Source organism: Drosophila subobscura, chromosome O, assembly GCF_008121235.1.
Source record: "Drosophila subobscura isolate 14011-0131.10 chromosome O, UCBerk_Dsub_1.0, whole genome shotgun sequence".
Lineage (NCBI taxonomy): Eukaryota > Metazoa > Arthropoda > Insecta > Diptera > Drosophilidae > Drosophila > Drosophila subobscura.
In genome coordinates, this window is record NC_048533.1 from 6,213,636 (window position 1) to 6,240,443 (window position 26,808).

At 43.1% G+C, this 26,808-nt stretch overlaps 7 protein-coding genes across 9 annotated transcripts; all 7 read left to right on the plus strand.

Annotated features, from left to right (window-relative positions):
- The first annotated feature begins 1,449 nt into the window (after positions 1-1,449).
- LOC117896151 (esterase B1) lies at positions 1,450-3,623 on the plus strand. Of its 3 annotated transcripts, none has more exons than XM_034804227.1 (4): positions 1,450-1,729; positions 1,784-2,060; positions 2,122-3,018; positions 3,079-3,623. In XM_034804227.1, exons 1-4 carry the CDS (start codon positions 1,722-1,724, stop codon positions 3,544-3,546), a joined length of 1,650 nt encoding a protein of 549 aa, XP_034660118.1. In that variant the 5' UTR covers positions 1,450-1,721; the 3' UTR covers positions 3,547-3,623. The 3 variants fall into 3 exon arrangements, with proteins under 3 accessions (XP_034660118.1, XP_034660120.1, XP_034660119.1); XM_034804228.1 differs by having other exon boundaries at positions 1,452-1,729; positions 1,796-2,060; XM_034804229.1 differs by lacking the exon at positions 1,784-2,060 and having other exon boundaries at positions 1,451-1,729.
- Positions 3,624-3,674: 51 nt separating this feature from the next.
- On the plus strand, positions 3,675-6,053 carry LOC117896152 (esterase B1). The gene is made up of 4 exons (XM_034804230.1): positions 3,675-3,816; positions 3,883-4,165; positions 4,222-4,372; positions 4,422-6,053. Exons 1-4 carry the CDS (start codon positions 3,806-3,808, stop codon positions 5,603-5,605), a joined length of 1,629 nt encoding a protein of 542 aa, XP_034660121.1. The 5' UTR covers positions 3,675-3,805; the 3' UTR covers positions 5,606-6,053.
- A 494-nt stretch (positions 6,054-6,547) lies between these two features.
- On the plus strand, positions 6,548-8,945 carry LOC117896153 (esterase B1-like). Its single transcript, XM_034804231.1, has 5 exons — positions 6,548-6,678; positions 6,745-7,024; positions 7,104-7,248; positions 7,438-8,171; positions 8,229-8,945. The coding sequence occupies exons 1-5, from the start codon at positions 6,668-6,670 to the stop codon at positions 8,679-8,681; spliced, it is 1,623 nt and encodes a 540-aa protein (XP_034660122.1). The 5' UTR covers positions 6,548-6,667; the 3' UTR covers positions 8,682-8,945.
- A 33-nt stretch (positions 8,946-8,978) lies between these two features.
- Positions 8,979-10,194, plus strand: LOC117896155. Its single transcript, XM_034804234.1, has 2 exons — positions 8,979-9,626; positions 9,685-10,194. The coding sequence occupies exons 1-2, from the start codon at positions 9,125-9,127 to the stop codon at positions 10,173-10,175; spliced, it is 993 nt and encodes a 330-aa protein (XP_034660125.1). The 5' UTR covers positions 8,979-9,124; the 3' UTR covers positions 10,176-10,194.
- Positions 10,195-10,231: 37 nt separating this feature from the next.
- Positions 10,232-12,143, plus strand: LOC117896148 (esterase B1). Its single transcript, XM_034804223.1, has 3 exons — positions 10,232-10,664; positions 10,725-11,624; positions 11,681-12,143. The coding sequence occupies exons 1-3, from the start codon at positions 10,299-10,301 to the stop codon at positions 12,140-12,142; spliced, it is 1,728 nt and encodes a 575-aa protein (XP_034660114.1). The 5' UTR covers positions 10,232-10,298; the 3' UTR covers position 12,143.
- Positions 12,144-13,302: 1,159 nt separating this feature from the next.
- On the plus strand, positions 13,303-25,823 carry LOC117898724. Its single transcript, XM_034808342.1, has 11 exons — positions 13,303-13,487; positions 15,527-15,839; positions 15,925-16,075; positions 16,135-16,698; positions 16,762-16,931; positions 16,991-17,463; positions 17,769-18,191; positions 20,631-20,681; positions 23,680-23,992; positions 24,058-24,945; positions 25,111-25,823. Exons 1-11 carry the CDS (start codon positions 13,441-13,443, stop codon positions 25,618-25,620), a joined length of 3,903 nt encoding a protein of 1,300 aa, XP_034664233.1. The 5' UTR covers positions 13,303-13,440; the 3' UTR covers positions 25,621-25,823.
- LOC117896156 (ubiquitin-conjugating enzyme E2-18 kDa) lies at positions 17,640-18,287 on the plus strand. The gene has a single exon (XM_034804235.1). The coding sequence runs from the start codon at positions 17,764-17,766 to the stop codon at positions 18,226-18,228; it is 465 nt and encodes a 154-aa protein (XP_034660126.1). The 5' UTR covers positions 17,640-17,763; the 3' UTR covers positions 18,229-18,287.
- Positions 25,824-26,808: the final 985 nt, after the last annotated feature.

Below are 26,808 nucleotides of genomic sequence, written 5' to 3' on the forward strand. Positions count from 1 at the left end.
AATAGAATTGCGCTCAAACGGTGCCCTGCTTTGACATTCGCACTACAATAAACCTAATTTTAGCATTGAAAAATCTTATATTTTTATGCTGCTTTGCATATAAAATAAATAAAAAATGTTTGAACTTTGTTTCTTGCAGTGTAGTATGTACATATGTATGTATGTATGGCTGTCTACATTTTCCACTATATTTATAGTAAAATCATTCCAGGGCTGCAGTGCAATAGTAAACAAAATTAGTTAAAATATATGTTTTTGTTTATAAGTAAATGCAATTAGAATATTTATTCATATGCATCACGCAAAAATAACTTAAGTTTTCAGAAATTCACTGAGACAACTGTCACTCCCTGGTATCGTAGCAAACTACTGATAATAACGGCAGATATTTTATACATATATATGATGGACGATGTTCCAGGGCTGGCACTTCAATGAAATGTGGAAATGCTTGTTATGTTTTTTATATTGATGCATATTGATTGATATTCGTATTAATTGTACTTATGAGATTTAAAGCCGTACATATTTTAAATACGTATCAATCTTACCGTGTGCCTGCAGCCCTGTCTGAGAATCGCATTTTGCAGCGCTGTCAATAACGGCATGTTGTTGTTGGAGCCATGTGACAGCTCTGTTAATAACAGTAAAACGTTATATTAAATTCGAGGGCTGCAGTATAAGAAGAAAAACTATGTATGTACTTGTAATTAAATGCTTATAAGATGAACAATATTCATAGATAAATACATATGTACGTATGTACATACATACATACATACATGAAGATTATGGCTCATGTGCTAGTTTTAAAAGCGCCACTGAAGGCCTGGCCTGGAACTGTTTACCTGGCAGCATCGCTTCAAACTGGACAAGCCCTGCTAACAACATAACTTTGTTTGAGGACAAAACAAAATAAAACAGCATGAGCTGATCTTCAGGATGAGTTTACATATGTACATACATACATACATACAGTATAAGTATTTTTTCCAGCTCGTTTCAACCGTGGATACGAAACGGATCACTAATTCCGCAATGAGATTCGTCCGACGATTAGGTGGCAGCCTTTAGCAGACGACCCAATCGAGTGCCTCAAGCTGAAGATGTGGGAGGAGATCGTCAAGATTCATTTGAATACTGCTCAAATGTCCAATCCCACCGGTTAAAGTTTTTAATTTCTATATTTTTGTACTTAAAGAGCACTCTTACCAGGGCTGCAAAAGTAACAAAAAAAAGTATGCTTGCTGTATATAATTTAAATTGTAATTTCTTGCTATTTAATGGTGTTGAAATAGACTACATTTGTGTTCATTCGATTCTTAAAGTGTATAAAATATGAGCAACAATAGTGTTACAGGAGCCCTGGCCAACCCGCCACGCAGTTGGCAGCTCTGTTTATAACGGCACAAGCCGCTGGCGTCGCAGTCACGCTGAAATCGCCCGACAGCCGCAGCGCTGCTCAACAAAATAATAAACAAATACTATGCAAACAACCTTAAAAGTTACATATAGTATATAAAGCTCTTGTGAGCAAGCAAGCAAAGCAAAACTGAAATATCAGCTGTCTCACTGAAATTGTGCGGTCATCGTTCTTGTTGTTGTTGTTTTGTGCTAGCCAGACCGCTCTCTCGTTGCGCGATAAAAAAAGTGCCATAAATGTGTGCATTTCGTTAGATAAAAGGCGCTAAAGTGTCAAGTTTTTTATTCAACCGCTAGACATGGAGAGGTGAGTACTGTTCCACAGTTTTCTTTGGATTCAAACAGCCGGGAATCTTTGCAGATCTGATGGTAGCATTCTGGTGCAGACAGAGAGCGGCCCTGTGGTGGGGCGACGATGCACGGGCGTCTATGGCGACGAGTACGTGAGTTTCGAGGGCATTCCGTATGCCCGTCCGCCGGTAGGGCGTTTTCGTTTTATGGCTCCGCTGGCGGTGACACCCTGGACGGAGCCCTTGGACTGCAGGTCGCAGGGCCCAAAGCCGCTGCAGTTCAATCATTACAGCAAAAAGTTGGAAGGCGTCGAGGACTCCCTTCATTTGAATGTGTATGCCAAGGAGGTAGGGAGTTATCTCTCTATGCTTTTGTAGTAGATAGTGCATGACTCACTCTTATTTGCAGCTGAAGTCAGCAAAACCACTGCCGCTGATTGTGTTCTTCTTTGGCGGCGGCTTTGAGAAGGGCGATCCAACCACTGACCTGCACGGCCCCGACTATTTCATGATGCAGGATGTGGTTGTGGTCACAATCTCCTATCGGGTCGGACCCTTGGGCTTTCTCCTTCTCAACGATCCAGCCGTGGGCGTGCCGGGCAATGCTGGGCTCAAGGATCAGCTGCTCGGCCTCCAATGGATAAGCGCGAACGCTGCCAGCTTCAATGCGGACCCGAATAATGTGACGGCGTTTGGAGAAAGCGCCGGAGCGGCCTCAGTCCATTATTTGATGCTGAATCCCAAGGCGGAGGGACTGTTCCACAAGGCCATTCTGCAGTCGGGCAATGTGCTGTGCACCTGGGCCCAATGTCCGATAACCGACATGCCGCAGCGTCTGGCTGGAAATCTGGGAATGGAGAATTCGAATACCGCCACCGATGCCATGATCCTGGATTATCTGCAAGCCCTGCCGGGGGAGCAGCTCGTGAAGCCGTATCTCCTAAGTCAGGCCGAGCATATGGACGATTGTGTGTTCCAGTTCGGGCCAATGGTGGAACCCTACAAAACGGAACACTGTGTGCTGCCTAAGCCGCCGTCCGAGCTGCTGGCCACTGCCTGGGGCAATAAGATTCCACTGCTGATGAGTGGCACCTCCTTCGAGGGCCTCCTGATGTATGCTCGCGTGTTTGTGGCGCCCTATTTGTTGACCAGCCTGAAGGATCAGCCTGAGCATATGCTGCCGCGGGAGGAGAAGCGCGCCCTGCCCCAGACTCTGGCACGAAGCTTGGGCCAGCGTCTGCAGGCGCTGCATTTCGGGGAGAGCGCTCTGGCCATGTCACCGGAAGGAGTGTTGGCCTACTGCGAGGTAAGGGAATCTCGTTTATTGATGATCTGCAGACCATTATTTCTTTGTTTTTTTTTGCAGTACGCCACCTACAAGGTTTTTTGGCTGCCCATTCTGAGGGTAATCCGTTCACGCCTGCGTGAAACCTGCTCCTGCGCTCCCACCTACCTCTACCGCTTTGATTTCGATTCGCCTACTTTCAATCATCAGCGCATCAAGTATGTGGGCGACAAGCTCCGTGGTGTGGCCCATGTGGACGATCATTCGTATCTGTGGTTTGGCAGCTTCGCCTGGAAATTGGACAAGCATACACCCGAATTTCTAACCATCGAAAGAATGATTGATATTGTCACAAACTTTGCTAGAAGCTCGAATCCCAATTGCCCGAAAGTCGCCGAGCAGCTGCCCCGCACCAAGGAATGGCTGCCCTTGGACAGCCGTCAGTCGACGGTGGAGTGCCTCAATATTTCGGACAGCATCAAAATGATTGAGTTGCCAGAGCTGCAGAAGCTGCGCGTGTGGGAGAATATCTGCAAAATCAAAGACTAAATGAGTTTTTCCTATGTTTTTTCGAAATTCCAAGTGCATTAAAAGTGTCCAAATAGTGGACCCCGCTCCACACGATAGCCTCTTGTCTCTCCCTTGTCTCTGGTTTGTTTGTGTGCTGTTTTGAGATACGAGCGAGAGAGCGATCAGTATATTTTAAGTTTGATAAGCTGCTGCTATCTCAATCCGCTAGCTCGATAATGTTATGGGCTCTGAAGAGGGGGCTTCAGTCTATGCTTGAGGCTGTTGGCATGCGGATAGAATGTCCGACTAGTAAGTATATTCATCAACCATGAAATCGTACACCTAGTACATCCATTTTTCTTTCATCTTTTGCAGCAGTGAAACCACCGCCCCAGTGGTGCAGACAACCCATGGCCGTGTGCGTGGTGTGCTGCTGAAAGCTCTCTACGATGAGGAGGAGTTCTATGCTTTTGATGGCATACCATACGCTGTTCCACCTTTGGGTACCCTGCGCTTCAAAGAACCTCATGATCTGAAGCCCTGGCATGGCATTCGGGACTGCAGCAAGCCGCTTGATAAGTGCATCCAAGTGAGCAGCTATACGAAGCAAGTGGAGGGCTCGGAGGATTGCCTCTATCTGAATATCTCGGTGAAAACGGTGAGTAACTGTGGTTTAACATCAGAGGATTCTGGCTTACGCAATTCTTTATTTAGCTTAAAAGCGAAGAGCCTTTGCCTCTGATGGTCTATGTCCATGGTGGAGGATTCAAGGGTGGGGATGCCTCGAGACGCGCCTGGGGACCGGACTATTTTATGCGAGAGAATGTCATTCACATAAGCATTGGCCATCGTTTGGGTCCATTGGGTGAGTTGAGCTCCAAGGCGAGGCATGTCTTATGTCTCTTCCTTTATAGGCTTCCTTTCCTTTGCGGATCCATCGCTGGAGATTCCCGGAAATGCTGGCCTAAAGGACATAATTTTAGCTCTCAAATGGATTAATGCAAATGCTGGGAATTTTAATGGCGATCCTGAGAGAATTACCGTCTTTGGGCATAGCAGTGGCAGCATGGCCGTGCAAATGCTGCTGGCCACACCTCAAACCGAGGGTCTCTTCCATAAGGCCGTGCTTATGGCTGGTTTCTCCCCAGAGCTAAATCGTCTACCCAATATGGAATATCGTCTGGCCAAGCATTTGGGCTACGAAGGCGAGAACATCGATGCCCAAGTGTTCGACTTTATAGCTGCAGCCGATCCAAAACTAGTGGTCTCTGCAGACTTCTGGACGCCAGCGGAAAAAGCGGAGGGTCGCATGATGCCTTTTGTGCCGGTAGTGGAGGGTTATGTGACTCCCCAGGCGGTGCTGCTGTCTGAACCTGTTATCTTGCAGCGTACGGCGTGGAGCAATCGCATTCCTGTGATTATGGGAAGCAACAGCGGCGAAGGAATCTCCTTTAATCCGGTTTTAAGGAATGCAAACTCTCTGCAGGAGCTACGAAAGCATCCAGAGTGTGTTCTGCCACAGACTCTGCTCAATCGCTGTGATCCCGGCCAGAGGCGACAGCTGGGCCAGTCACTGCTCGATCATTTCTGTCAGGCGCATGGTCATCGACTGTCCATCGAGCACACGGATGCATTGAGTCACCTCTGGACCCACAATATGATGCACTCGCAGGAGCGTTTGGTGCTGGCACGATTGTCGTACGGACAGGCACCCACCTATCTTTATCGCTTTGATTTTGATTCACCGGACTTTAATCTGTACCGTATTCGGTTCTTCGGAAAGGAGCAGCGCGGCGTCAGTCATGTGGATGAACTGGGATACATCTATGTGCTGCCATCCACATTTAAACTGGACAAGTCCCGACCTGAATACACCACCATCTGTCGCATGGTTGCGATGTTCGTAAACTTTGCCGCCACCTCTGATCCCAATGCAGAGCTAACCAAACCTTTGGTGGAATGGAAGCCAGTCACACGATTCGGACCACGCATGATCCTCAATATAAGTGAGGAACTGAAGTTTATGCCACAGCCAGAGCGGCAGAAATTAACGTTCTACGATCGCCTGTACGAACAGGCGGGCGTGACTCTGTTTTAGATACCCAATAAACCCCAAATCTAATCTGCTGACCATCGATTGCTTATCAATTTTTGTTTGTGGGTGTGTGTGTGTCTCTGGAAACTTTTTAAATCCAAATTATAGCAATAGATACTACTACTTCTATATAATATGTGCAATATAAGAGCTTTCGGTATAGTAGATTTTGAGTGTATGTTTAAGATATAAAATATATTTTAAGTGGTGTCTGCAATAATTTTATTAGCTTGTTGTTTAAAAGATAATTAAATTTCTTGGTTTATATCCAACACTTTTTGCATTGACCTAGACTGTAGAGCAATCTTTAATATGATGGATAAGATAGGAGAACACTAGATAATTAAGTTTGTACCTCGGCATTGTTAGAGTACAGGTACAGAGTACAATGCGTGTCGCGTATTGGTTATCTTAATGTGAACCTCTACAACAATTATGCAGAGAGCTATGTCTCTATTTTTATTAGTTTTTGACCAATAAAAGAGCTTAGCATTTACTTTAAAATGAATCCAAATAGCTAACTTATCTAATCTTTATATTAATATCTTTGTAACCCCTCCTAAAATTGTATTTCGCGATTTGCAGCAGCGCCTGTCCGTTGTCTTACTGCACATGAAAGGCTTTGCCCTGGAGTACTATGACTAAATATATATTTTACTATACTTTAAATCTTTAAAGAATTATCCAAACGTTATAATTTCGCAACTGTACGCGTAATCCAGCAGCGCACCTCATTTGGTTCTGCCTTCGATGCTTTGTACACTTTAAAGTTCACGGATCATTGTCTTGAAATCTAATCTAAACAGAAACAATTGTTTTATAAAAGTAAAACCCTCACATTATCTCTGGGAAAACAAAAACCTATTCGAAATTAACCGCTTAGCTTGATAAGACCCCCTGTAGCACCACAACTAATTCCAGATAACTGCACAAGCGAAAAAGCTCTAACAGTGGACACGTTTCGCGACCCGAGCTGTGTAGCTTTTTTTTGGTTTTGTTAATTCATTAATTTCTGTTTCAGTTGTCAGACAACACGCGCGGCAAACAGATCGAAGAACCTCAACGATGAGTAAAGGGTAAGTTGTGTATGGAAATGATGTAGAGCTTTTTCATTTAAAGAAATTTGATTTTAACTCCAACAGAGCAGATGAATATGAAATTACGCTGCCGCTGGGCAAGATCAAGGGCGTGAAGCGTGAAACTCTGTACGATGATTCGTACTACAGCTACGAGCGTGTGCCCTTTGCCAAGCCACCGATTGGAGAGCTGCGTTTCAGGGCGCCCGTGCCCGTAGAGCCATGGAGCGGTGTGCTGGACTGCAGCCACTATGCGGAGAAGCCGGTGCAGAATAATTTTATGACACAAGTGCTCAGTGGCGACGAGGACTGCCTGTACCTGAATGTCTATGCCAAGCAGCTGAAAGTGAGAGAAAGAGACCTACAATCGATCGATTGATTATGATAATTGATGTTTTTGTTTTGTTTTGTTTTTTTTTTTGTAGAGCGAGAAACCTTTGCCGGTCATGGTGTACATTTATGGCGGGGCCTTCACTATTGGCGAGGCCACACGCGAGCTGTATGGTCCTGATTATTTTATGGCCAAAGATGTTGTCTTGGTGACATTTAATTATCGTGTGGACTGTTTGGGTGAGTGGCAGGGACGGTATCTTATCTGTGATTTATGTTATCTTTTGTGTTCAAACTCTCACGCTTGTTGTACAATCATCATTACCATGGCTAATATTTGTCATGATTACCAGTCAAATTTCGCAAATCAGAAGCATTATGTTGAAGAGGAAGAATCATTTTACCAACACAAAATACTATTTTTTGCAGGCTTTCTCTCTCTCACGGATCCCAGTCTCAAAGTTCCAGGCAATGCAGGACTCAAGGATATGGTGCTGGCTCTGCGATGGGTCAAGCAATACATTTCCCACTTCAATGGCGATGCCGAAAACATAACATTATTCGGCGAGAGTGCAGGCGGTTGCTCCACCCACTTCATGATGTGCACAGAGCAGACACGGGGACTCTACCACAAGGCCATACCCATGTCGGGTACAGTTCACAACTACTGGGCGAACACCCCAAGGTCAGACTTTGCCTACCGCTTGGCCAAACATCATGGCTACACGGGAGAGAATGTGGATGCTCAGGTGCTCAAACATTTACGCGGAGTGCCGGCACAGGAGCTGGTTCGCCACAGTTTGATTACGCCAGAGGATCGCCGGAATGGCATGCTGTTTCCGTTTGGACCCACGATAGAGTCGTATGTGGGTGAGGATTGTGTGGTGCCCAAATCCCCATTGGAAATGGCTCGCGAGGCATGGACTAACGAGCTGCCTGCCATGCTGGGTGGCACATCGTTCGAGGGTCTCTTCATGTACCCCGCTGTGTCGGCCAATCTCAAGGCCTTGGACACCTTAAGCGAGGATCCCCTGAAAATGGTGCCACATGATGTGCGTTTGATAAGTACGGAGCAGGAGAGTCTTGAGTACAGTCAGAGGATGTTCAAGATTACTTTTGGCGATGCTAAACCCAGTTCTGAACTGTTTATGAATATGCTAGATGTGAGTAAAGATCTATCAGATATATTTATGTTTATGAAAGCTTTCTCTCCCTTTTAGTATTATTCATATAAGATCTTCTGGCATGGCGTGAATCGCACATTGCAGGCCAGACTCGCCTACGCCAGTGCACCCACATATTTCTATCGCTTTGATTTTGATTCCCCCGACTTTAATTTCTTGCGTAAAAAATTCTGTGGCGACAATATCAAGAAAGGCGTTGCCCATGCCGATGAGCTGGGGTATTTGTTCCGTTACTCTGAAGCTTGGAAACTGGAGAAATCCTCAGCGGAATATCGCACCATTCAGAGAATGGTTGGCATGTGGACTGCCTTTGCAGCTAACTCCAATCCCAATTGTTCCGAAATTAGCGAAGTGGATTGGCAGCCATCGCAAAAGTCCGATCCCAAGCGTGTGATCAACATAAGCGACGATGTGAAGATTGTGGACCTGCCGGAATACGAGAAACTTCAAGTGTGGGATAGCATCTACAAGCCAGAGAATTTGATTTAATGATTCATTGTATCCAAGTAAAGTTCTATGGATCCGTAGCCACATGGGACAATTCGATGTAAACTAGTTTAAAAATGTGCTAAAAACTGTTATAAATTTCTGTATAATTTTCTGCATGTAAAAGATCGATTTGGTCACACTTTAACTGCGTCATGCGGTATGTGTTTGTGCCGGGAAACATTTCTTTCCACTCTAACAAATTTAAAATCTATTTTATCAATAGATGTACCGAAAATTATACATCTAGTACTCTTTCCAACTCAAGTCTATTCGTTTACGTCCCGTACAATAGCCTGGACTTTTTCCCATTTCTCATTTTGGTTTCAAAATCTAAACTTGGCCTTGCAAAAATTGTTTTCCCTGAATACAAAAGAATTTAAATTTCTGGAACTTTTTCGCGTGCGCTTTCCTTTTTTTCTGTGTTTAATAAGAACATTTACAAAATGGCTACCCCAGGTGCGGTTTCCAATAGTCCACGTCCGCAGGAGGATCTGGGCACTGGCCAGATGCTGCAGGAACTGAAGAACCTTGTGCTGTGGCGAAACTTTTCCCGTACAATGTTGGTTTTTACGAGCATTCTGATCCTGTTGGTGGACATTATGCAACATTCGGCCATCAGTGTGGTGAGCATGCTGGGCATTGCCGTGATCCTTGTCGCCTTGGGATATCGCTTCTTCGTTGAGGTCATGGAGTTGTGGAACAGAAGAAACAACGAGGAGGAATACTATTCTTATCGTTTCAATGTGTTGATGACCTGCAACATACCCCAAGAGGAGGTCATGCATCTGACAGGCGTGGCTGTCGTCAAGTTGAATGCATTCGTTAACAAAATGATTGAGCTGCTCCTTGTGAAGGATCTGCACGAATCGCTGAAGCTGCTGGCCATTCTCTGTTTTATCAATATGATGGGGGACTACATCAATGTCATGACTCTGCTGCTGTTCGGTGAGTTTTTCCCCAGCCCAGTTTTCCCCAGAATTTCAACCTTTTATACTATTCATAGGTCATGTTTTGCTGTTTACTTTGCCATATTTGTACGAGTTAAAGAAGACAGCCTTTAATGCGTTGCTGATCAAAATGGGAGTTGTTAAGATCCAAGAAGAGCAACAAGAGACAGTCGATGCAGTACTTGAGGAGGAGGAGGCTGAACAACCGATTTGTGAGTCCGAACCCTTGGCCGAAGATGCTGCACCCCCAAGTCGTGAACCCAACGTGGAAGATCCCAAAGAAGAACCTCTTAAGGAACTAAATCGAGTTGCAAATTTTGAAGGTTTTTCAAAGAAGAAAAAACAGGACTTGAAGTTCTTGGCAATGTTTGAAGAGGTGCATGACCCAGACTGCAGCTGTGCTGAATGTGACCTGCTCGATGTGACACTGGTGCCCAAGCACCAAGAAAAATCCTTCAAGGCACAGAACAAAGAACAGAAAATAAACTACTTGGAGGCGATTGAGGAACAGGAGGACACTGTGACACTGGTGCCCCCAAAAATGTAGTTTTCAATTGCTGTATTGAGATAGAAATCTATTCACTTTAATTATAAGCAAAGCTGATCTCAGTCGGCCATCAAATTATGTTTTAAGATTTCTTTCAAAAGTTTCAATTAATTCGATTTTAAAATGTGGAAACTTTGTGTGTCGGGACCTACCCCTGGCAAGTATCTGCAGTTTGTCTACCGGTCTCTACGTCTCACTGCCCGGCGTAGTTCTGCGGAAACAAAGATCGTAGATCTGCCTATGGGCCGTCTAAAGGGTCGCCGACAGTGTGGCATCTACGGCGATTCGTTTTTCAGCTTTGAGGGCATTCCATTTGGCAAGCCACCGCTGGGAGAGCTGCGCTTTGTGGCCCCAGAACCCGCAGAGCCGTGGACTGACCAGGAACTGGATGCGCAACAGGAGAGGGATATACCCTTGCAGATGGAGTTCAATGGAGGCAAAACCATTGGCAGTGAGGATTGCCTCTACTTGAATGTCTACACCAAGCATGTGAGTGATGGATCAGCATATCTTAATTCGTCATCTGCTAATTCTCTCCCTCTCTTCTAGTTTGATAAAACCAAGCCTCCTCTTCCCGTCATGATCTACATCTATGGTGGTGCCTTTCGCACTGGTGGTGCCACTCGAAAGATGTACGGTCCGGACTATTTGATGTCCAAGGACATTGTGTACGTAATCTTCAACTATCGGCTGTGCGCTCTTGGATTTCTCAGTCTGCCAAGCATCGAATCGAATGTCCCTGGCAATGCGGGACTCCACGATCAACTGCTGGCCCTCAAGTGGATCAAACAGCATATCCAGAACTTCAATGGTGATCCGGAGAACGTCACGCTCTTTGGCGAGAGTGCCGGAGCTGTGGGTGTCCATTTTATGATGTGCCTGCCGCAAGCCAAGGGCCTCTTCCACAAGGCCATCATGATGTCTGGCTCTATGCTGAGTCCCTGGGTACAGATACCCGATCGAAGATGTTTGTACTCGCAATTGGCGCTGTCTGCTGGCTACGCGGGACCTCGCAGGGAGAAGGATATGCTGCGGTACCTTCGCTGGGTGGAGGCCAAGAAATTGTTGGAGTATGCCCATAATTGCTACACCTTTCACGATCGATGCTTTGGCTTTCTCTATCCCTTTGTGCCCGGGGTGGAGGAGGCCAATTACGAGAATGGTCTGGTGCAGCAGCCATATCTGGAGATGATGCGAGATGCTTGGTCCGTAAAGGTGCCCCTGTTGCTGGGCGGCACCTCCTTCGAGGGCTTGGTCTATTATCCCTTCTTGAAGCTGAACAATGGCTTTATGCTAGATCTTCTCAAACAAGAACCAGAGCTGGTGCTACCCTACGAACTGTTCGTCACGATGTCCGATGAGGTGCGTGAGGCTAGAGCTAAGGAACTCGTTAAATATCATTATGGTCCACGAGGAATTACCAAAAACAATGTGACACAACTTCTGGATGTAAGTAAACATTTGAATTCTGGCTTGGATCTCTTTCTGATTTCCCTTTTTTGCAGCTCTTTAGCTATAAACTCTTTTGGCACGGGCTGCATCGCGTGGTGCGCTCTCGATTGGCCCATGCCCAGGCACCCACCTATCTGTACCGCTTCGATTTTGATTCTCCGAGCTTCAATCTAGTGCGAAATAAATTATGCGGCGATGACATCAAGCGGGGTGTCTGTCATGCTGATGACATGGGCTATGTCTTCCACAAGAAGGGAGTACAGAAGCTGCCGCTGGATTCTGCTGAATATCTCACAATACAAAGGATGGTCGGCATTCTGACAGCCTTTGCCAAGACTGGAGATCCCAACTGCGTTGAAACGGAGTCGGAGGAGTGGACTCCAGTGACCGCAAAGTTGCCCTATAGGGCATTGAATATAGGACACGATCTGGACTTTATAACGCAGTACGAAAAGGATGGCCTAGAAGTGTGGAATCGTCTGTACGAAGATGAAATTAAACTTTATGGTGGTTAAATGGGGGAAAATAGAGGGAATATAGATGTTCCCGCAAGTGTTCTCTGATTATTTTAATTAACTTTAATTTACCATCAAAATTTCCTTATTTTAATATAATTAATCATCGAATTTTGGAACTTTATTTGCATTATAAAACATTCTCAGGGGATAATACTTGGCCAAGTCAGCGCTTTAAAGCTATTCACAAAGCTTTTTCGCAGCTTTTGCCCCAACGCCCCGCCACGCCGCGCCACTCACTATCAACCAAGCTTTATGACCGAACGGTGAGTAAAGTTTAGCGCATATATGTATGTACATATGTATGTAATTATTTCGTTTTGTTTACATTTCTAGCACTTTTTTCGCCGGCACGATCACAGTGGTGGTTGCTTTTGGGGCTGCCGTTGACGTTGACCCACTCTTCACCCCAGTCTAACCGACAACCGGCTTGGCTTTTTGCCTGAGCTCAGCTAAGACTTGAAGCAAAAAAATGCTTAGCTAATAAATATTTGGATTTTGTGCAGTGTTGATTCATTATGCATTCGCCTGGGGCGCGTTCAAAGAGGTGTTGTGCTCCACTCCAGCTCCACAAAAGCCAAAGCTCTCCACAGCGCCATTCGGACAGCCAGCCCACGCTTCCATCTTCTTCACGTTCTCCACGGCTCAATGATCGGTTGTTGTTACTGTGATTTTTCGATACCCTATAGCAATAGCAGAGAGTATGCCGATTTGAAGAAGCGACATTTATTTGCGATCTATTTATAATTGGAGTAACTATTAACTTTTTGTGAGTACAAATATTTTATTGCTAAAGATAATTCCACCAAACCTCATTGTCATAGGTACATAACTACAACAGTCAGTCAGACGTCCTACGGTATACAACACTTCGACTCGAAGCTTTATTTTTTCCGGTTCTGTTTTCTGTTTATCTCTCTGGCTCCGCACTTGAAAATACAATATCTGTTTTTTGCCACACATATTCCTCTCCTCTGCTCTCTCTCTCTCTCTCTCGGCCCCTCTCTTTCTCCTCTCTTTCTTCTGTGTATGTTTTTTTTGTTTAATTTGTATTTCGATATTTGTGTTAATGTAGTATATTTTTTCTTTTTTTTCGCCACTTGTCTTCGCCTATTCTGCTTGCTCGCTCTCGCCGCCGGCTGGAATTCCATATGAAAAAGTTTGTTTTTAATTTCAGTTTCAGTTTGTCGCTGGAACGCAACGGAACGCATTTTGGATCGTGGATCCGGTGGCAGATCTAATTATAGAAAAATAACAGATCGGTTCGTGTATGGTTAACTAGACCCCGTCCGCCGAAAATGAACAAGAACCTCGGCTTTGTGGAGCGGCTTCGATGGCGCCTCAAGTGAGTAGCGAATGTTTGACCTTAATCCGAATAGTTGTTAATATATTTAATTATTCTTTATTAATGTCGGGAGAGCGTACACTGTACACGTATTATTGTTGCAATTGTTGCTATTCTTGCGGTCAGCTTTTGTCATTTTTGTTGTGCGGCTTCGTGTTCTTTTGTCCGATCGGCGCTTTTTAACAATTTTCGTTATTCATTATTTGTCAGGCATGACTAACGCCGTGGGATGGCAGGAATTAATAATATTTAGTGATCTAATTGAGGTTTTTTTTGTGCGCTTTCAAAAGATTAAACGTTGAAGCATGACGCAAACTGGAGGGCATATCGAATGTAGAAAGTCACTTAGGTCATCATTTAGTGGCATTTTAGGGCTGGAAACATAAGTTAGATTACGTTTCAAATTTGTAACTAACGGTTTAGAGATCTTGAAAATATAGTTGGTACGGGAAACTAAAAAAATATGAGCAATAGATTTGAATTTTAACATTTTTAAAAAAGATTGGAGCATTTTCGGGGACTGAAGAACAATCCATAATTTAAGATAGCAAACGGCTAAAACAATTCCCATTGAAAAACAATAACCAAATGTAGCAAATAATATTATTTATTCGAATCATTCAGCCATAAATCCAATTCAATCCAATCCATAAATCCCACCATTTCAATATAATTCCCAAAAATCATACGAAAACTTTCTCCAATAATGCGAAAAAGTTTTTATGTCTGCGGCTGTAAAAACGTCACATATTAGCATTAACTCATAAAATTGTTTTACTTATTGCTGGAATCAGTTTAACGTGTAAGATTTACGACCATAAGGTCTTAGCCTTAATTGCGCAACTGTTTCTATAATCGATATAGTAATGACTTTGCATAAACAAATGGCTTTATATAGTATATTTTTGGCTACTTTGTTTTGTAACTAAAGATGTTGTTTATCTGTAAATAGAATTTCATTATGGCTGCACCCAGAAAATCGGAATGTTCCCAAGAACAAAGCAAACAGTTGATAAACGGGTGAAATCAAAATGAATGTTATTTAATTTTTCAAGTTATAACAGTCCCACAGTCTCCTACAATTCTTATCAGTCTATAACCTTGATATTGAAGTTGATTATCGTATTTGGAGCATGTTTTCTCCCCCTCCATCCGTTCCTTTGCCATTTAATTGGCAAATTAAAATTTTATCAGTTTGACAGCTAAAATAGGTGTGATTTTATTTTGTAATGTAATTAAAAATAACTATGTCTGACGTGCGGGCTGCTTATAATTATGAACAATTTTTCATATTAACTTGATTATTAATATTTCCATGTACACATACTATAATTTGTGTGCAGGCTAATAATTACCAATTAATGTTTATTTTTATACATCGCACAGACCTCCACAGTACGCGTATGTATGAAGATTCGGATGATTGCATTTTCATTTTTTTAAATAAAAGTAAAGCAATTAAGTCTACTTAAGAGCTCTCTCCGTGGAGTGATAACAAAGTGACAGCTGCTGATAAGAGCGTCGGAACAATGGCTTATGGTTATAATATATTCACAAGATTATGCACAATTTTGTGGTGTTGTGGAGTCGAAAAGGGTAGGCAATATCCTCCCACAGAATGATTTAGCAACTCTCCAGGAACTCTCTTTGGTGGCTTTAAATTTTGGGCCGAAACTATAGTCAGCAGAGTAGAGTGTCTGTTAATTTATCACTGGCAGACGTGCCTGGGTTAGCAGGTGGACCACAAAACACAGTTGGCTGAGCCAGAAGCTGGAGAGCTGCCACTGTATGGTATGTGTGTCTGCCTGAGGGATGGGCAGACGGCAAAACAATTTAAATTTAATGCAATGCATGCAGTCTGCACCCAGCCCCGACAGCTCCGGAATGTGGGCTTTGAGAACGAATTAAAATAATTGACTCTGTGACAAAAATATCAAATTATCTTCCCACCGGATCCAATATTGTTATGCTAATTATAGTACACTAGTACGCAGTAAATTCATACTACTACTACTACTACTCCCTCGTACATTTTGCAGAACCATCGAGCATAAACTCCAGCAGTACCGCCAGACCACCAATGAGACCATTGTTGCCGACACCGAGTATGGCAAAGTGAGGGGAGTGAAGCGTCTGTCCATGTACGATGTGCCCTACTTCAGCTTCGAGGGCATACCCTATGCCCAGCCACCCGTGGGTGAGCTGCGCTTCAGGTCCCCACAACGACCCACCCCATGGGAGGGGGAAAGGGATTGTAGTCAGGCCAGGGATAAGTCCGTCCAGGTGCACTTTGTCATGGATAAGGTAGAGGGCTCTGAGGATTGCCTCTACTTGAATGTCTATACCAATAATGTGAGTAGAAATTAATATTTCATTGCGTTGCCATGATTATTGCCCCACAAATATCTCATATACATATATGTATATCTCTGTTAAGGTCACCCCCGACAAGCCACGTCCTGTTATGGTGTGGATACATGGCGGTGGCTTCATCATTGGTGAAGCCAATAGGGAATGGTATGGCCCAGACTACTTCATCAAGGAAGATGTGGTCCTGGTGACCATTCAGTATCGTCTGGGAGCATTGGGTAAGCGAAAACCAACTTCAAGAAGAACTTTAACTAACTTTTCATTATTTTTGTCTCAGGTTTTCTTAGTTTAAAGTCGCCCGAGTTAAATGTTCCTGGCAATGCGGGACTGAAGGATCAGGTGATGGCTCTCAAATGGATCAAAAATAATTGCGCCAACTTTGGTGGCGATCCGAACTGCATCACCGTGTTTGGAGAGAGTGCCGGAGGTGCGTCCACCCACTACATGATGATCACTGATCAGACGCAGGGCCTCTTCCATCGCGGCATCCTGCAGTCGGGCAGTGCCATCGCACCTTGGGCCTACAATGGAGACATTACCCACAATCCCTACAGAATAGCAAAACTGGCTGGCTACAAGGGCGAGGATAAAGACAAGGATGTGCTGGACTTTTTGCAGAATGTCAAGGCCAAAGATTTGATACGTGTCGAGGAGAATGTCCTTACGTTGGAGGATCGTATGAATAAGATTATGTTTGCCTTTGGCCCTTCGCTGGAGCCGTATGTAACCGCTGATTGTGTGGTGCCCAAAGCACCCATCGAAATGATGAAGACCGCCTGGAGCAACACCATTCCCATGCTGATAGGAAATACTTCCTATGAGGGTCTACTGTGGGTGCCAGGTAGGCGATACTCTCTAAAGAAAATCAATCTACGAAATCAAATATTTTACTTGATTTTTTTAGAGATCAAAATACTGCCGCAAACCGTGCAGCAAGTGGATGCTGGCACTCCTTTTATACCACGTGAATTGCTTGCCAAGGAACCCACCAAGGAAACAATTGAGTTGTGGGGCTCGAAAATACGAGATGCACATCGTACGGGCGATTCCGCCACCGCTGATAACTATATGGATGTAAGTTTTTCCTATATTTACATAAATCTGAGTATGCCATAAATTTCTCTACCTTTTAGGTCTGTTCGATCTTTTACTTTGTCTTTCCTGCCCTGCGTGTGGTGCACTCTCGTCATGCCCATGCCGCTGGCGCTCCTGTCTACTTTTATCGCTATGATTTCGACTCCGAAGAGATTATATTCCCCTATAGAATTATGCGCATGGGTCGTGGGGTTAAGGGTGTGAGCCATGCCGATGATTTGGGCTATCAGTTCAGCAGTCTCCTGGCGCGTCGTCTGCCCAAGGACAGCAGGGAATACCGGAACATAGAGAGAACGATTGGCATATGGACACAGTTTGCGGCCACGGGTAATCCGTATAGTGAGAAGATCAATGGAATGGATACGCTGACATGGGATCCAGTGCGCAAATCCGATGAGGTCTTCAAGTGTCTGAACATCAGCGATGAATTGAAGCATATTGAATTGCCCGAGTGGCCCAAACTGAAGGTGTGGCAGAGCCTCTACGCTGACAATAAGGAGCTACTCTTCTGAGGAAGATGGTTATATCTTTTAGCACTTTTTTATCTGATATAGACAGATATAACAAATATAGTTAAATGGAATGTTGCACATCCTTAAATTAGCAATTTCTTTCTGTGTTTTTTTTTCTACAAAAGAATCTTCCTTGACTTTGCTGTCAGGAATCGTTTGCTTACCCTCAACATAACTACTTTATTCTAGTCTCCTTCCAGTTATAATTTATTCTCTGACTAGCAAACATCTTTTCGTCTTTTTAAACTTTAGAAATTCTTAACTTTTTGCCAAAAACATACATTTTTTACCCTCCAAAAATGAGTGCCTCACGTCGATTGACCCGGGAGCTTGCTGATCTGCTTGAGTCTGGCAAAAAGAAGACTTGGTGTAACATTCAGGCCAGCGATGAATCCATTATGGTGTGGAAGATCCTGTTGGTGCCAGAGCGTCCACCATACAACAAGGGGGCCTTTCGCATTGAGGTGAACTTCCCCGACGAGTATCCCTTCCAGCCACCCAAGGTCATATTTAAAACGAAGATCTATCATCCCAACATCGATGAGAAGGGTCTGGTGTGCTTGCCCATCATTAACTCGGACAACTGGAAGCCCACAACCAGCACTGAGAAAATTCTGGAGGCTCTTGTGGGCATCCTGCATGAACCAGAGCCAGAGCATCCGCTGCGTGTCGATCTGGCCGAGGAGTTTGTAACCGATCACAAGAAGTTCATGAAAACTGCAGAGGAGTTTACCAAAAAGAATGCCGAGAAGCGGCCAGCATAAGAGTCAACCGTCAATGGGGGAAAAATCATATTTGCTTAATTAAAATTGTCAAAATTATTTGCATAAAACCGTAAACTAGAAAATCCATTCTGAAATCTATTAATCGTAGATTTGACTGTACAGGTTTAATGCTGATTATTTTGGCTCGAAGTCGTTTATTTATGAGTATCCTCAGAGTGCATGGGCATTGTTGTGTTCTCTGTATTCTGTTGGGTTGCTTATTCCATAATTTATGGCCAGGCTGGACACAGGTCTCTACTCTCACTGCCAATGGCATTTTCGGGGCCATCATTTAACATTTAATGTGACTGTGCCTTTGACTGCATCATGTGCAACTTATCTAATTGAAAATTCATTAAAATCAGGTGATGAGCCCTCAGGAGAAGCCCAAGAGCCCATGAAGGTCTCAATAGATTAACAGCTAAACGAGTTTCAGAGTGGCTCTGGACAGCAGGTAAACTCTATCAACTACTTGACGAGTAATTGACCAATTAAGTGCTATATACAGAAAAAATAAATGTAAAAAATGTTGCAATAAATGTAAGTATAAGTATATAGTAAATATAGTTGGCTGATTATACAGTCAACTTGATTCAAACACGTTAGATTGCGTGGTGGAAGCGGGAAATGGCGCAGTGACTATTCTATAAAACAATATGATAATTTAGAGAATTGTTTTCCCGTTTCATTCAAGTAGAGGTAGTGGCAGTTTGTGTAGTGCTTTTTCTCAATAATATAATTTAGTATACAGTTTTAAAGCTTAATTTGTATTAAGTTAGCCAACTATTGAGTGAGTTAGCTATTAAAATTGAGTGTGTTTAGATATTAAATAATTTGTTGGAGTCTTCGTGATAGCTATTGCATTTGCTGTACATTCTAAACTTGTTTATTAAATGCATAATTTTTTAAAATATTTTTATTAAATGAAACTTTAAAAATAGATTTTTCCTTGGTATTCTACCATTTTATGGTCTCTACGGAGACGCCAGTAATTTGTGGAGTGTTTTTGTGCTGGTCAACCCATTTTGTTCTATCGTTTTCGTATAATCTTATGGCCGTAATTATTAGAGTCACTGACAGTATCGCCAGTTACTTAGTTAATTGCATTATATAGTGCAAACCCATCATGGCCGGCCTTAAGGGCAGTCTATTTGTATCCGCAATGGCACTCAATGAAATAATTGTAATGCTCGAGTAATCTAGTTTAATTGAAACGCATAGAAACTGTGCCTTTTGCGCTACAATGTTGTTTAATTAATAGATTTCGCAGTTGCTAGCTGAGATGTTCTGAATTCCCGCAAACATAAGCACGAAGCTCAGCCGAAATTCAAGCAGAACAAACACACTGGTAAATAACAATAATTATAACAATAGGAAGAAGCAATGCTGATAGGCGGGACGGACGGCGGACACCGGTGCATATGCTATAAACAATAAACAAAACAAGCAGCAACAAAAACGATAACGTTTAAACAAAACAACGGCGCCCAGCACGGGCAGCAGGCGAATCCACTCGACCAGACACAGGCATTCCATTCTGAGTGCAAAACTCAGACACAGAAACAGAAACACATGCAAAAGCCCTCACACAATCAATGGACACACGCGAACACATGGAAAAGCCGCACAGCTATGCATAGCCCTCTCATACAGCTATGCAAAACCCTCACACACAATCACAGTGCCAACTCGCACGCACACAACTGTCAGACCTAGAGCTAGAATATCACTCATACGACCCCATAGCCGGCATGAAATGAGCAAATGAGTGGAAAAATCATCAACATCAACAACAACAACAACAACAACAACAACAATAGCAGCAACAGCAGCGACAGCGGCGACGAAACACTAAACTTAGCCGGCGCTTACTTGAAAATGTTCAGTTGCCGACCAGCCCCCGAACAAAACGCAACGAAAGCCTTAGGCTACTCCCAGAGCTGGAATATATAAATCTTCAAGCCCCTCCCTATCCCGCCAATGTCAATATGTGGCTGAGTTTTTCAATTAAAAAGAATAACTGAAAGTGGAACAACAACAGCAAAAACAAGCAACAAGTGATGTGACATTCTGTGTTTCTGTGTGTGTTTTGTGAAAATAGAAGAACAATTCTAAAACCTAAAGAGTAAAGGGAAAAACAAAAATCAGAAACAAATTTCGCGCCAGGCTTTGTCGCCCTTGTGTCCGGTCCAGCCGTTTGTTTTACAGATTTTTGTTTTGTTTTATTTGGTTTAGTTACGCGTTTTGCCCTGCGTTTATTTTCACTGGGATTTCCAACAGCTTGCGGATTGTATTTTATAGTTTGGCACGCTTTTACAAACACGATATATATATATAGTATACAATACACAATTTATACCCAGGAGGGAATCGATTGGCCGTAGAGCAGCGTGAGACCACAGCAAGATGTCATTCGATATAGCCGTGGCCGATCAGATGCGCATTGCCCTGAAGTAAGTTGTTTTTAATTGAATTCCTATTCGCAATATGTAGCTTCTCTCATGCATTTCCTGGTTTACTAGTTATATATGCAAATAGATTTATGCATTACCATACAGGCCAATCATCAGTTGTCATTGATTGAATCGATCTATAAGTCGCTTGCCTTGCCATAGTTCGTTCCATGACCATATGTACGAGGCTCAAGTAGAAGCACACACTTTTTTTTACGCTTTGATAAGCCACCAAGTCCGGCCAATGGAGCTGTTTCTTATCAAGAGATTACAGGCTACTGCTTCTCCAGGCAGATGTACCGACTGGGTGTCGAAAATCCGGTTCATCATTAGGGGTCTCATAAGTAGCCATAAAGCTGTTGATAAGACTCTTCTATCAAATACAGTCATACTCGCATTAAGTATCCGCATCTTCGTCTGCTCCTCGAAACGTCATTGCTTCAAAGTCTACCTTCAAGCTGATTGCCAAAAAATAAATCTTATAACGATCAGCAGACTGGCAGATCCACAGACATCTTGTCTGGAAATGAACCTTGTACTTTGAGGGATCAAATCACCTCATTACACATCGAATTTAGATGGTTAGCGACGGACTCTTGAAGAGCTACCTAAACACGCTGATAGCATTTGTGCTTTGTGTGCATTATTAATTATAAATTATCAATATCAGACATAGGGTGCGATAAGATTTTAAACAGCCCTGGCTTAACATTTAAGTGGGGTAGCACTAACGTGACTTTCCAGGTGCGTCAGTCCATGGGATTGTTTAACTGTTTTACTGCCCAGTGATATAATCATTGTGGGCTTGCTGCCGCTGACTTTATCAGCTCAATTATTTGTGAAATTGAATAAATTTGTGTACACGCATGTCACACAAGTACAAGCAAGATAAAATATCATGGGAAACTCTGGTGAAATTCTTTGGGGCCAGTCTCACGTTTCGGTAAATGTCAAGGCAATAATCAAGAATTTTCTGCCGACTCTGCTGTAAAGTTGACGAATAAACAGAAATTGAGAAGAAACCGAAAAGAAGAAACAAAAATGCAGAGATTGAAGAAAAAAAGTCAAACAGAAATATGGGAATGCACTTAACATTTTTATTTACGAGTTTTATGAATGATTAAATCATAGAAAAAGCTTTGTCACAATTCGTTGCAACCAATTTGAAATATATTTTTGCATACATTTTCCCATCGTGAAATATTGCAAATTTAATTCTACTCCGAAATTGTTGAACTTTTCTAGCTTTTTTTGTACCTTGTTCACCTTAAAATTGTGTTAAATTTTTCAATAAACAATTACGGGTACTCGACTAGAAATGTTGAACAAATATTTTACTCAATTTAGTTTGCTACAAAATGAGACAAGTGATACGAAAAATAAATACAGTGTGTGCTCACTCTCGTATGTATCAACGAATATCAATGACCGACTATAATTTCTGCTGCTGCTCTTCTGCATCACTTTACACATGGATGCATGAATTTGATAAATGGAAAAATATTGAATATTATATTTTGCTCGGTTTCTTTCATGGGAAAAAATACGAAATATTCTATTGAATATATTGAATGCACTCAAGCAAAATGCCATTGACCTGCAAGCCCCAGAAACGATGCCATGATGCATTGGGATATTGATTGATTTGCTGAAAATTTCCATATCCATTTCGATTTTCCATTCAAATGGATTTTAATATGTAAATATTTTGGATATTCCACTGTACGGTTCCGCTGTTTGTTTTCCTAAAAGCATTTAAAACGTTTCTGGAATTGTTTTAAGATTTCCTTAACTTTTTAATTGTGATTCCGAAGCAATTTCTGCTCTGACACATTACTTCTGTTTGATTACCCGTTTGTGTATATATGTAGAATACTTAAATGACCAGTCACTTGTTTAAAAAAAAGTAGATATAATTTAATTCACAGACAAGAAAACAGGTTCTCGTGCTTCTAGAATTATGTATTTATTATTCAGCAACTGGAATCTTAGGGCTCGACCTCGATCCGCTTGGAAACTGACAATTAGCACTGGATATCTAACAATTCACACCAATTGCAGTTCTATGCGAACGTTTTCTGGAATCCCCCGTCAAGGTTGGCCCCCACAGACCACAGACAACAGACAGAAGACGCCGGGCAGCTGTTAATTAATTGTGGCCTCCCATGATTTGTGGTCATCATATCGAACGCGTCCGCGTCTTCTCTTTTTACTAAGTACGAGTGATCTTCTGCCATCTACATACGTACAATACGTACAATATATTTTGCAGCCAGCGAGCACTTTTTGGTTCGGTCTGTTGTGGATCGGCTCACGCGTCGTTTGGAGCGCACGTTTCTAAATGGAAACGCACTTGAAATTTAAATGGGGCACGCCTACATTGGAATACTTAGGGTACGTTCTCGATGATAGTCCGAATGAATACTCATTAAGAATGGAGAGTGCTGGTTTTGCTGGAAACGCTTGGTTTGGGGTTGGAGTTTGGGAAACTAAAAACTCGTAGGTGAAAGAGAGTTCTAACATAATTCCTTAAATTGTAACTCTGAGAAGAAAGATAAATTCTTTTTAATATTTTATCTGAAATTATGATTTATTCCTTAGGGAGAATCTTTCATTGGACTTGTTTGAATCAAATGAAAGGCTCATACCTTCCAAACTTAATTAACTTTTAAGTTTTCTTACTAATTTTCATCATTAGCTTTAATATAATTCATACAAACTCACTAAATTATAGGTCACCCTTCAGTTTATAGACTATATGTTGCATTCTATTTTCACTATTTGGCTATTTATATTTTGTTTTGTTTACGCGCTAACTGGAAATTAGCAAAAAATACTAGAAAAGTATTCAGTAATACTGAAGTACACGTATTTGTTTATAAACAAAGCAAAAGTATAAGGGATACGAGAGCCCGAAAGCACTTAGTATATTGAGCGAGCGTGTGAGAGGTGTAGGTCTGAATTAATGTATCTGTGTGTTCCCCCACTTTCATTGCAGCTATGTGAAGTTCAAGACAAACCAACAGCGCCTTCGGAGCAATGACAAGGTAATTGCCGACACGGTCTATGGCAAGGTGAAGGGCGTCAAGTGGCAGTCGATATATGGGAACAACTACTTTAGCTTCGAGGGCATACCGTTCGCGAAGCCCCCCGTGGGGGAGCTGCGGTTCAAGGCGCCCGTAGAGCCTGACCATTGGACGGAGGTGAAGCGCTGCACCAGGGTACGCTCCAAGCCTTGTCAAGTGAACATTGTGATGAAACTGGTGCAGGGCAGCGAGGATTGCCTGTACCTAAATGTGTACACAAGAGAGGTAAGTGCAGAAAATCGATATTAAATCGATAAAATATGGAATTAACATTTCTTTGCCTCCCTCAGTTGCATCCCAATAAACCTGTGCCAGTGCTCGTTTGGATCTACGGCGGTGGCTTTCAAATGGGCGAGGCCTCAAGGGATTTGTACAGTCCCGACTACATCATGATGGAGCATGTGGTCCTGGTTGTGATCTCCTATCGCCTTGGTGCCCTGGGATTTCTCAGTCTCGACGATAAGGAGCTGGATGTGCCCGGCAATGCTGGCCTAAAAGATCAAGTGATGGCCCTGCGTTGGGTCAAGCAAAATTGTCAGTTCTTTGGCGGCGATCCAGAGAACATTACAGTCTTTGGTGAGAGTGCAGGTGGAGCGTCCGCCCACTACATGATGCTGACGGAGCAGACCCGCAATCTCTTCCACAAGACTGTGCTGATGTCGGGTGCGGCATTGGCCCCTTGGGCACAGACCCCGATGCACATCAATTGGACGTATCGCTTGGCCCAGGCCACGGGCTACTCCGGAGAGCTAAACGATCGCCAGGTGTTTGCTCATCTAAAGAAATGCAAGGCCAGCAGCCTGTTGAGGGTGGCCGACGATATCATCACCATGGAGGAGCGCCATCAGCGCCTGACCATGTTCTGCTTTGGTCCCACCATCGAACCATATGAAACAGATCACTGTGTGATACCCAAGTCGCCGCTGGAGATGATGCGCAACTGTTGGGGCAACTCCATTCCCATGGTCATTGGCGGCAACTCCTTCGAGGGTCTGTTAATGTTCCCCGAGGTAAACAAGTGGCCGGAGTTGCTGTGCCAGCTGGGAGATTGCGAGTATCTGGCTCCAAGGGATGCGCAGTTGGACAAGGAGCAGCAGCGGGCATTTGGCAAGCAGCTGAGGGAAACCTATTTTGGCGATAGGAAACCCAGCCGTGAAACAATGTTGGAGTACAGTGATGTAAGTGGCAATATGCAGTAATTACAGTATTTTTGAGATGCATTTTTTAGTCATTCATTCAAATGAATGTCAAGGTTAAACGTTCAGTACTTAATGTGAATTTCTCTCACTTAATATATCATAATTAACCTTTCTCTCTTTCTGTGCCTTCCTTCCTTTTTGCAGCTCTTTTCGTACAAATATTTTTGGCACGGCATCCAAAGGACTTTGCTCTCGCGTGCCCATTACGCTCCAGAGGCGCCCACGTATCTGTATCGCTTTGACTTTGACTCGAAGCACTTCAACATCATGAGGATTATCACCTGTGGCCGCAAGGTGCGAGGCACCTGTCATGCCGATGATTTGTCGTATTTGTTCTACAATGCGGCAGCAAAGAAACTAAAACGCCGCACGGCCGAATTCAAGACGATAAAACGTCTGGTGTCCATGGTTGTGCAGTTTGCCATAAGCGGAGATCCCAATATACCGCTGGTCACGCACGATGAAAAACAGCAGCCGTGCCTGCCGCAGGGCACAGGCACATCCGCAGCCACATCCACCTGGTTGCCCATTTCGCGTGAGGATGCGGTGTTCAAGTGCCTGAATATCTCACATGATGTGCAAGTGATTGATTTGCCAGAGGCCGAGAAGTTGCGGCTCTGGGATAGCATCTATGACAGACGACTCTTGTACTGAATCACATTTTTGCTACTGTCCACCCCACACCTCAAACTCTCAGGCGGCTTTGCCGCTTATTTACCCTTAGCAATCCGTAGGCCTTAGACATAGTCATAGCCCGTAGCAGTAGCCCCTAAGCCGGCCCGAGCGGCCTTAAAAGCACATCAAATGTACACATGTAAATAGCGATTTTTTATAGCTTAGCCTTAAGAATAAATACACACAAAAAAGAGAAGAAACGGAAAAAAATAACAAGATTAGGCAAATATTTTGTTTGGCCACAACATTTTGTGGGCCATCAAAAAAGTCTTTGGTGAGCGGGGAATTAAAATTTGTGTATTTGGGTTTGAATATTGTAAAAGAATATTAATTTTTAAGGACTGATTTGTTAGCAGAAAATTAATAAAAGTTTTTGATATAAATTGGATGGTGATGAGTTTTTTATTTATTATTTTTCTTAGAGTATCTACTTATAGAAAATCATACAATTTGAGATGCAAAGGAACTTTGTCTATTTATTGTCATATTTTTAGTTGTAACAAACCCGCAAAGCTTGGCTTCACATCGAAAAACTAAACCGATTACCCAACCGAAAGCTTTAACTCAACAAGGGCATATATTGATCTGATTATGCACGGGAAATATGTATGTACATATGCATATAGTATACATCGAATACTCTTATAAATACACGTGTAGGCCCCTGTGTAATCACGCTTGTGTGAGTTTTTGGGTTATACCTGGCAACCCAAAGCCCCGCCATAAAGTATGCAACGCGTTATGATATTAAAAATACTTAAATGCTCAAACATGACAATATTAACACCTGCCCACAAACTCAGGCACACTTACACACACACACAATATATACACTTGCGTGCTGTCAAGCGACTAAACCAAAAGTCTGGGAACAGCTGAAGCCCCCCCTTTATTCTTGTCATACTGTATCGTGGGGTTTAGATGCTTGTGTCTATGGCAACTTCAAAGACCGCTAAAAACACAATGCACACACACACACACACACAGTTCATCCTCTGCTCTGTCGCATCCCCCCACCATGTCAACCATTAATTGTAATTAAAAACTTACACGTGCTTCACATTTAGGGAGCCCAGCAACTCGGTTGCGTTGGCTTCCGTTGACCTTTGTCTCAAACATAATTTTGTTTTTGGGTGCATGGGTGGTTCTTTTTTTTAATTTCGTGTA

Coding starts and splice junctions, on each gene's coding strand:
- LOC117896156 (XM_034804235.1), top strand. CDS start 17,764: ATGAGTGCCTCACGTCGATTGACCCGGGAGCTTGCTGATCTGCTTGAG.
- LOC117896151 (XM_034804227.1), top strand. Junction 2,061..2,121: donor TGAATGTGTATGCCAAGGAG/GTAGGGAGTTAT, acceptor TCTTATTTGCAG/CTGAAGTCAGCAAAACCACT. Junction 3,019..3,078: donor GAGTGTTGGCCTACTGCGAG/GTAAGGGAATCT, acceptor TTTTTTTTGCAG/TACGCCACCTACAAGGTTTT.
- LOC117896153 (XM_034804231.1), top strand. Junction 7,025..7,103: donor TCTATGCCAAGCAGCTGAAA/GTGAGAGAAAGA, acceptor TTTTTTTTGTAG/AGCGAGAAACCTTTGCCGGT. Junction 7,249..7,437: donor TTATCGTGTGGACTGTTTGG/GTGAGTGGCAGG, acceptor TATTTTTTGCAG/GCTTTCTCTCTCTCACGGAT.
- LOC117896148 (XM_034804223.1), top strand. CDS start 10,299: ATGTGGAAACTTTGTGTGTCGGGACCTACCCCTGGCAAGTATCTGCAG. Junction 10,665..10,724: donor TGAATGTCTACACCAAGCAT/GTGAGTGATGGA, acceptor CCTCTCTTCTAG/TTTGATAAAACCAAGCCTCC. Junction 11,625..11,680: donor ATGTGACACAACTTCTGGAT/GTAAGTAAACAT, acceptor CCTTTTTTGCAG/CTCTTTAGCTATAAACTCTT.
- LOC117898724 (XM_034808342.1), top strand. CDS start 13,441: ATGAACAAGAACCTCGGCTTTGTGGAGCGGCTTCGATGGCGCCTCAA. Junction 13,488..15,526: donor CGGCTTCGATGGCGCCTCAA/GTGAGTAGCGAA, acceptor TACATTTTGCAG/AACCATCGAGCATAAACTCC. Junction 17,464..17,768: donor AATAAGGAGCTACTCTTCTG/AGGAAGATGGTT, acceptor TCCAAAAATGAG/TGCCTCACGTCGATTGACCC.
- LOC117896155 (XM_034804234.1), top strand. CDS start 9,125: ATGGCTACCCCAGGTGCGGTTTCCAATAGTCCACGTCCGCAGGAGGAT. Junction 9,627..9,684: donor CATGACTCTGCTGCTGTTCG/GTGAGTTTTTCC, acceptor TACTATTCATAG/GTCATGTTTTGCTGTTTACT.
- LOC117896152 (XM_034804230.1), top strand. Junction 4,166..4,221: donor TGAATATCTCGGTGAAAACG/GTGAGTAACTGT, acceptor TTCTTTATTTAG/CTTAAAAGCGAAGAGCCTTT. Junction 4,373..4,421: donor CCATCGTTTGGGTCCATTGG/GTGAGTTGAGCT, acceptor CTTCCTTTATAG/GCTTCCTTTCCTTTGCGGAT.